Source organism: Oncorhynchus mykiss, unplaced genomic scaffold (genome assembly GCF_013265735.2).
Source record: "Oncorhynchus mykiss isolate Arlee unplaced genomic scaffold, USDA_OmykA_1.1 un_scaffold_769, whole genome shotgun sequence".
In the NCBI taxonomy this organism is placed as follows: domain Eukaryota; kingdom Metazoa; phylum Chordata; class Actinopteri; order Salmoniformes; family Salmonidae; genus Oncorhynchus; species Oncorhynchus mykiss.
In genome coordinates this window covers 42,501-51,318 of record NW_023494216.1, presented here as the reverse complement: position 1 = coordinate 51,318, position 8,818 = coordinate 42,501, and the positions used below count along the sequence as shown (strand labels likewise).

Here is an 8,818-nt window from a genome sequence, read left to right as displayed (position 1 = left end):
GAGACCGACCGAGAGACCGACCGAGAGACCGACCGAGAGACCGACCGAGAGACCGACCGATTGACCGACCGAGAGACCGACCGAGAGACCGACCGAGAGACCGACCGAGAGACCGACCGAGAGACCGACGAGAGACAGACCGAGAGACCGGCGGCCGAGAGACCGGCAGGCCGAGAGACACACAGGCAGGCCCGAGAGACACAACAGGCAGGCCGGCAGGCCGAGAGACACACAGGCAGCCGGCAGGCCGAGAGACACAAGCGAGGCCGACAGGCCGAGACACACAGGCAGGCCGACAGGCCGAGAGACACAGGCAGCCGAGAGACACACAGGCAGGCCGCCAACAGAGAGACACCAGGCAGCAGGCCGAGAGCCACACAGGCAGGGCGGCTGAGACCACACAGGCAGGCAGGCAGGCCGAGAGACACACAGGCAGGCCGAGAGACACACAGGCAGGCCGAGAGAACACACGCAGGCCGAGAGACACACAGGCAGGCCGAGAGACCACAGGCAGGCCGAGAGACACACAGGCAGACAGGCAGAGATACTGACCCGAGAGAGACGACCGAGAGACCGAGCGAGAGAGAGATCGAGCAGAAAGAGACCGAGCAGAGAGAGAGACCGAGAGACAGACAGACAGACTGGCTGAGAAGACCGAGAAAGACACACAGACAGACCGAGAGAGAGAGACACACAGGCAGACCGAGAGAGAGACACACAGGCAGGCAGGCCAACAGAGAGACACACAGGCAGGCAGGCCAAGAGAGACAAACAGGCAGGCAGACAGCCAAGAGAACGACCGGCCGAGGAGAGAGACAGACCGGCAGAGACAGTCAGAAAGACAGTCACAGGCAGAGAGATAGGCCGAGAGAGACAGACAGCCGAGAGAGACAGACAGGCCGAGAGAGACAGACAGAGAACCGAACCGAGAGGCAGACCGAGACCGAGAGGCAGACCGAGACCGAGAGGCAGACCGAGACCGAGAGGCAGACCGAGACCAAGAGACCCGACCGACCGAGAGAGAGAGAGACCGACAGAGGGAGAGAGAACGACCGAGAGAGAGACAGAACGAAAGAGTGAGAGACCGAGAGGGGGAGAGACAGACAGGCCGAGAGACACACAGGCCGAGAGACAGACAGGCAGGCCGAGAGACAGACAGGCAGGCCGAGAGACAGACAGGCAGGCAGGCCGAGAGACAGACAGACCGCAGGCAGGCCGGAGAGACAGACAGACACGCAGGCAGGCCGAGAGACAGACAGACACACAGCAGGCCGAGAGACAGACAGACACACAGGCAGGCCGAGAGACAGACAGACAGGCTGGCCGACAGACAGACAGACAGACAGGCCGGCCGAGAGACAGACAGACACACAGGCAGGCCGAGAGACACACACGGCAGGCCGAGAGACACACAGGCAGGCCGAGAGGCAGGCCGAGAGACACACAGGCAGGCCGAGAGACAGGCCGAGAGACAGACCGACGAGAGACAAAGCGACAGACCGACGAGAGAGTGACCGAATGAGAGACCGAGCGAGAGAGAGAGACCGAGAGACAGACAGGCTGAGAGAGAGACAGACAAGCCGGCCGAGAGACAGACCGAGAAAGAGAGAGACAGACAGACCGAGAGAGACACAGAGGCAGGCAGGCCAACAGAGAGACACACAGGCATGCAGGCCAACAGAGAGACACACAGGCAGGCAGGCCGAGAGCCACATAGGCAGGCAGGCCGAGAGCCACACAGGCAGGCAGCCGAGAGACACACAGGCAGGCAGGCAGAGAACACACAGGCAGGCAGGCCGAGAGACACACAGGCAGGCAGACAGGCAAGAGAACGACCGGCCAAGAGAGAGACAGACCGCCGAGAGAGAGAGACAGACCGGCCGAGAGAGAGAGACAGACCGGCCGAGAGACAGTCAGAAAGGCAGAGAGACAGTCAGAAAGGCAGAGAGACAGGCCGAGAGACAAAGAGACAGGCCGAGAGACAAAGACAGGCCGAGAGACAAAGACAGCCGAGAGACAAAGACAGCCGAGAGACAAAGACAGGCCGAGAGACAAAGACAGGCCGAGAGACAACGACAGAGAGACAGGCCGAGAGAGACAGACAGAGAAACCGACCGAGAGGCAGACCGAGACCGAGAGGCAGACGAGACACAGGCCGAGAGAGACAGACAGAGAGACAGGCCGAGAGAGATAGACAGAGAAACCGACCGAGAGGCAGACCGAGACCGAGAGGCAGACCGAGACCGAGAGGCAGACCGAGACCGAGAGGCAGACCGAGACCGAGAGAGAGAGAGACCGAGAGAGAGAGACCGACAGAGAGAGAGAACGACCGACAGAGAGAGAGAGAACGACTGAGAGAGAGACAGAACGAAAGAGTGAGAGACCGAGAGAGGGAGTGACAGACAGGCCGAGAGACAGACAGACAGGCAGGCCGAGAGACAGACAGACAGGCAGGCCGAGAGACAGACAGACAGGCAGGCCGAGAGACAGACAGACAGGCAGGCCGAGAGACAGACAGACAGGCAGGCCGAGAGACACACAGACAGGCAGGCCGAGAGACACACAGACAGGCGGCAGACCGAGAGACACACAGGCAGGCCGAGAGACAGGCCGAGAGACAGAGAGACTGGCCGAGAGACACACAGGCAGGCGAGAGACACACAGGCAGGCCGAGAGACAGGCCGAGAGACAGGCAGGCCGAGAGACAGACCGACCGAGAGACAAAGCGACAGACAGACCGAGAGAGTGACCGAATGAGAGACCGAGCGAGAGAGAAGAGACCGAGAGACAGACAGGCTGAGAGAGACAGACAAGCCGGCCGAGAGACAGACCGAGAAAGAGAGAGACAGACAGACTGAGAGAGACACAGAGGCAGGCAGGCCAACAGAGAGACACACAGGCAGGCAGGCAGGCCGAGAGACACACAGGCAGGCCGAGAGACAGAGAGACCGACAGAGAGACCGAGAGAGAGAGACCGAGAGAGAGAGAGCGAGAGACAGGGCGAGAGACAGGGCGAGAGACAGACATGCCGAGAGAGAGAGACCGATCGAGAAACAGACCGACCGACCGAGAGAGAGAGACCGACCGAGAGACAGACAGAGAGACAGACAGACAGGCCGAATGAGAGAGAGAGGACAGGCCGAACGAGAGAGAGAGAGAGGACAGGCCGAACGAGAGAGACAGGCCGAACGAGAGAGAGAGAACGACCGAACGAGAGCGAGAGACCGAGAGAGGGAGAGACCGAGAGAGACCGAGCGAGAGACAGAGAGACCGACCGAGAGACAGAGAGACCGACCGAGAGACAGAGAGACCGACCGAGAGACAGAGAGACCGAGAAAGAGAGAGAGACCGAGAGACAGACAGGCTGAGAGAGAGAGAGACAAGCCGCCGAGAGACAGACCGAGAAAGAGAGAGACAGACAGACCGAGAGAGACACACAGGCAGGCAGGCTGAGAGAGAGAGACACAGGCAGGCCGAGAGACACAGGCAGCCGAGAGACACACAGGCAGGCCGAGAGACACACAGGCAGACCGAGAGAGACAGACTGAGAGACAGACAGGACAGCCGGCCGAGACAGACAGACCGAGAGAGAGACAGACAGACAGACAAAAGAGAGACACACAGACAGACCGAGAGAGAGAGAGACACACACAGGCAGGCCGGCAGGCCGAGGACACACAGGCAGGCCGGCAGGCCGAGAGACACACAGGCAGGCCGGCAGGCCGAGAGACACACAGGCAGGACAGGAGACCGAGAGAGCCAACAGGCACGGCAGGCCGGCCGAGAGACACACAGGCAGGCCGGCAGGCCGAGAGACACACAGGCAGGCCGCAGGCCGAGAGACACACAGGCAGGCCGGCAGGCCGAGAGACACACAGGCAGGCCGGCAGCCGAGAGACACACAGGCAGGCCGGCAGGCCGAGAGACACACAGGCAGGCAGAGAGACACACAGGCAGGCAGAGAGACACACAGGCAGACAGGCAGAGATACTGACCGAGAGAGACCGACCGAGAGACAGACCGAGAGACAGACCGAGAGAGTGACCGAACGAGAGACCGAGCGAGAGAGAGACCGAGCAAGAGAGAGAGACCGAGAGACAGACCGAGAGAGTGACCGAACGAGAGACCGAGCGAGAGATCGAGCGAGAGAGAGACCGAGCAAGAGAGAGAGACCGAGAGACAGACAGACCGGCCGAGAGACGGACCGAGAAAGAGACACACAGACAGACCGAGAGAGAGAGAGACAAACAGGCAGACCGAGAGAGAGACACACAGGCAGGCAGGCCGAGAGCCACACAGGCAGGCAGGCCGAGAGACACACAGGCAGGCAGACAGGCCAAGAGAAACGACCGGCCGAGAGAGAGACAGACCGGCCGAGAGAGAGAGACAGACCGGCCGAGAGAGAGAGACAGACCGGCCGAGAGAGAGAGACAGACCGGCCGAGAGAGAGAGACAGACCGGCCGAGAGAGAGAGACAGACCGGCCGAGAGAGAGAGACAGACCGGCCGAGAGAGAGAGACAGACCGGCCGAGAGAGAGAGACAGACCGCCGAGAGAGACAGTCAGACAGGCAGACCAAAGAGAGACACACAGACAGACCGAGAGAGACAGACTGAGAGACAGACAGACAGGCGGCCGAGATACAGACAGACCGGAGAGAGAGACAGACAAGACAGAAAAAGAGAGACACACAGACAGACCGAGAGAGAGAGAGACACACACAGGCAGGCCGGCAGGCCGAGAGACACACAGGCAGGCCGGCAGGCCGAGAGACACACAGGCAGGCCGGCAGGCCGAGAGACACACAGGCAGGCCGGTAGGCCGAGAGACACACAGGCAGGCCGACAGGCCGAGAGACACACAGGCAGGCCGGCAGGCCGAGAGACACACAGGCAGGCCGGCAGGCCGAGAGACCACAGGCAGGCCGGCAGGCCGAGAGACACACAGGCAGGCCGAGAGACACACAGGCAGGCAGAGAGAACACAGGCAGACAGGCAGAGATACTGACCGAGAGAGACCGACCGAGAGACAGACCGAGAGACAGACCGAGAGAGTGACCGAACGAGAGACCGAGCGAGAGACCGAGCGAGGAGAGAGACCGAGCAAGAGAGAGAGACCGAGAGACAGACCGAGAGAGTGACCGAACGAGAGACCGAGCGAGAGATCGAGCGAGAGAGAGACCGAGCAGAGAGAGAGACCGAGAGACAGACAGACCGCCGAGAGACGGACCGAGAAAGAGACACACAGACAGACCGAGAGAGAGAGAGACACACAGGCAGACCGAGAGAGAGACACACAGGCAGGCAGGCCGAGAGCCACACAGGCAGGCAGGCCGAGAGACACACAGGCAGGCAGACAGGCCAAGAGAACGACGGCCGAGAGAGAGAGACAGACCGGCCGAGAGAGAGAGACAGACCGGCCGAGAGAGAGAGACAGACCGGCCGAGAGAGAGAGACAGACCGGCCGAGAGAGAGAGACAGACCGGCCGAGAGAGAGAGACAGACCGACCGAGAGAGAGAGACAGACAGACCGCCGAGAGAGAGAGACAGACCGGCCGGAGAGAGAGAACAGACCGGCCGAGAGAGAGAGAGACAGACCGGCCGAGAGAGACAGTCAGACCGGCAGAGAGAGACAGTCAGACAGGCAGACCAAAAGAGAGACACACAGACAGACCGAGAGAGACAGACTGAGAGACAGACAGACAGGCCGGCCGAGAGAGTGACCGACTGAGAGACCGAGCGAGAGAGAGAGACCGAGAGACAGACAGGCTGAGAGAGAGACAGACAAGCCGGCCGAGAGACAGACGAGAGAGAGACCGAGAGAGAGAGAGATGAGACCGAGAGAGACTGAGACCGAGAGAGAGAGAGACTGAGACCGAGAGAGAGAGAGAGAGAGACTGAGACCGAGAGAGCGCGAGAGACTGAGACCGAGAGAGGAGAGAGACTGAGACCGAGAGAGAGAGAGACTGAGACCGAGAGAGAGCGAGAGACTGAGACCGAGAGAGAGAGAGAGACTGAGACGGAGAGAGAGAGAGAGACTGAGACCGAGAGAGAGAGAGAGACTGAGACCGAGACCGAGAGAGAGAGAGACTGAGACCGAGAGAGAGAGAGACTGAGACCGAGAGAGAGAGAGACTGAGACCGAGAGAGAGAGAGAGACTGAGACCGAGAGAGAGACTGAGACCGAGAGAGAGACTGAGACCAAGAGAGAGAGAGAGAGAGAGACTGACGAGAGAGAGAGACCGACCAAGAGAGAGACGAGAGAGAGAGAGAGAGACGAGAGAGAGAGAGCGGAGAGAGAGAGACCGAGAGAGAGAGACCGAGAGAGAGAGAGACAGACCGACAGAGAGAGAGAGACAGACCGACAGAGAGAGAGAGACAGACCGACAGAGAGAGAGAGAGACAGACCGACAGAGAGAGAGAGAGACACACAGGCAGGCAGGCCGAGAGCCACACAGGCAGGCAGGCCGAGAGACACACAGGCAGGCAGACAGGCCAAGAGAACGACCGGCCGAGAGAGAGACAGACCGGCCGAGAGAGAGAGACAGACCGGCCGAGAGAGAGAGACAGACCGCCGAGAGAGAGAGACAGACCGCCGAGAGAGAGAGACAGACCGGCCGAGAGAGAGACAGACCGGCCGAGAGAGAGAGACAGACAGACGGCCGAGAGAGAGAGACAGACCGGCCGAGAGAGAGACAGACCGGCCGAGAGAGAGGACAGACCGCCGAGAGAGAGAGACAGACCGGCCGAGAGAGAGACAGACAGCCGAGAGAGAGAGACAAACCGGCAGAAAGAGACAGTCAGAGGCAGAGAGAGAGACAGACAGCCGAGAGAGGCAGACAGGCAGAGAGACAGACAGGCCGAGAGACAGACAGGACGAGAGGACGAGACAGGACAGACAGACGGGAGAGAGACAGACAGGCCGAGAGAGACAGACAGGCCGAGAGAGACAGACAGGCCGAGAGACACAGACAGGCCGAGAGACACAGACAGGCCGAGAGAGACAGACAGGCCGAGAGAGACAGACAGGCCGAGAGAGACAGACAGGCCGAGAGAGACAGACAGAGAAACCGAACGAGACAGAGAAACCGAAAGAGACAGACAGAGAAACCGAATGAGAGGCAGACCGAGACCGAGAGGCAGACCGAGACCGAGAGGCAGACCGAGACCGAGAGGCAGACCGAGACCGAGAGGCAGACCGAGACCGAGAGGCAGACCGACCGAGAGAGAGAGAGACCGACAGAGAGAGAGAACGACCGAGAGAGAGACAGAACGAAAGAGTGAGAGACCGAGAGAGGGAGAAACGGACAGGCCGAGAGACAGAGTGACAGACAGGCAGAGAGACAGACAGACAGACAGGCCGAGAGACAGACAGACAGGCAGGCCGAGAGACAGACAGGCAGGCCGAGAGACAGACAGGCAGGCCGAGAGACAGACAGACAGGCAGCAGGCCGAGAGACAGACAGACACGCAGGCAGGCGAGAGACAGACAGACACACAGGCAGGCCGAGAGACAGACAGACAGGCCGAGAGACAGACAGACAGGCCGAGAGACACACAGGCAGGCCGAGAGACACACAGGCAGGCCGAGAGACACACAGGCAGGCCGAGAGACACACAGGCAGGCCGAGAGACACACAGGCAGGCCGAGAGACACACAGGCAGGCCGAGAGACAGGCCGAGAGACACACAGGCAGGCCGAGAGACACACAGGCAGGCCGAGAGACACACAGGCAGGCCGAGACACACAGGCCGAGAGACCAGCAGGCCGAGAGACAGACCGACCGAGAGACAAAGCGACAGACCGACCGAGAGAGTGACCGACTGAGAGACCGAGCGAGAGAGAGAGACCGAGAGACAGACAGGCTGAGAGAGAGACAGACAAGCCGCCGAGAGACAGACGAGAGAGAGACCGAGAGAGAGAGAGAGAGAGACCGAGACCGAGAGAGAGAGAGACAGAGACCGAGAGAGAGAGAGAGACAGAGACCGAGAGAGAGAGAGAGACAGAGACCGAGAGAGAGAGAGAGAGACAGTGACCGAGAGAGAGAGAGAGACAGAGACCGAGACCGAGACCGAGAGAGACCGAGAGAGAGACCGAGAGAGAGAGAGACTGAGAGAGAGACTGAGACAGAGAGAGAGAGCGACTGAGACCGAGAGAGAGAGACTGAGACCGAGAGAGAGAGAGACTGAGACCGAGAGAGAGAGAGACTGAGACGAGAGAGAGAGAGACTGAGACCGAGAGAGAGAGAGAGAGACTGAGACCGAGAGAGAGAGAGAGAGACTGAGACCGAGAGAGAGAGAGACTGAGACCGAGAGAGCGCGAGAGACTGAGACCGAGAGAGAGAGAGACTGAGACCGAGAGAGCGCGAGAGACTGAGACCGAGAGAGAGCGAGAGTCTGAGACCGAGAGAGAGAGAGAGACTGAGAGAGAGAGAGAGACTGAGAGAGAGAGAGAGACTGAGACCGAGAGAGAGAGAGAGACTGAGACCGAGACCGAGAGAGAGACTGAGACAGAGAGAGAGAGAGACTGAGACCGAGAGAGAGAGAGAGAGACCGAGAGAGACCGAGAGAGAGACCGAGAGAGACCGAGAGAGACCGAGAGAGACCGAGAGACAGAGAGAGACAGAGAGAGACCGAGAGAGACCGAGAGAGACCGAGAGAGAGAGAGACCGAGAGAGAGAGAGACCGAGAGAGAGAGAGACCGAGAGAGAGAGAGACCGAGAGAGAGAGAGACCGAGAGAGAGAGAGACCGAGAGAGAGAGAGACCGAGAGAGAGAGAGAGAGAGACCGAGAGAGAGAGAGCAGAGAGAGAGAGAGACAG

The 8,818-nt window shown here is 60.3% G+C and overlaps 1 protein-coding gene across 1 annotated transcript in view; it reads left to right on the top strand.

The window, feature by feature from the left end:
- Positions 1 to 6,261: 6,261 nt before the first annotated feature.
- LOC118962499 (negative elongation factor E-like) overlaps positions 6,262 to 8,818 on the top strand; it is a gene marked incomplete at both ends in the record, with an annotated part of 4,991 nt that continues 2,434 nt past the window's right edge. The window contains one exon of the mRNA XM_036974629.1: positions 6,262 to 6,309. Coding sequence (XP_036830524.1) covers positions 6,262 to 6,309 — 48 coding nt within the window. The remainder of the gene's footprint in view (positions 6,310 to 8,818) is intronic.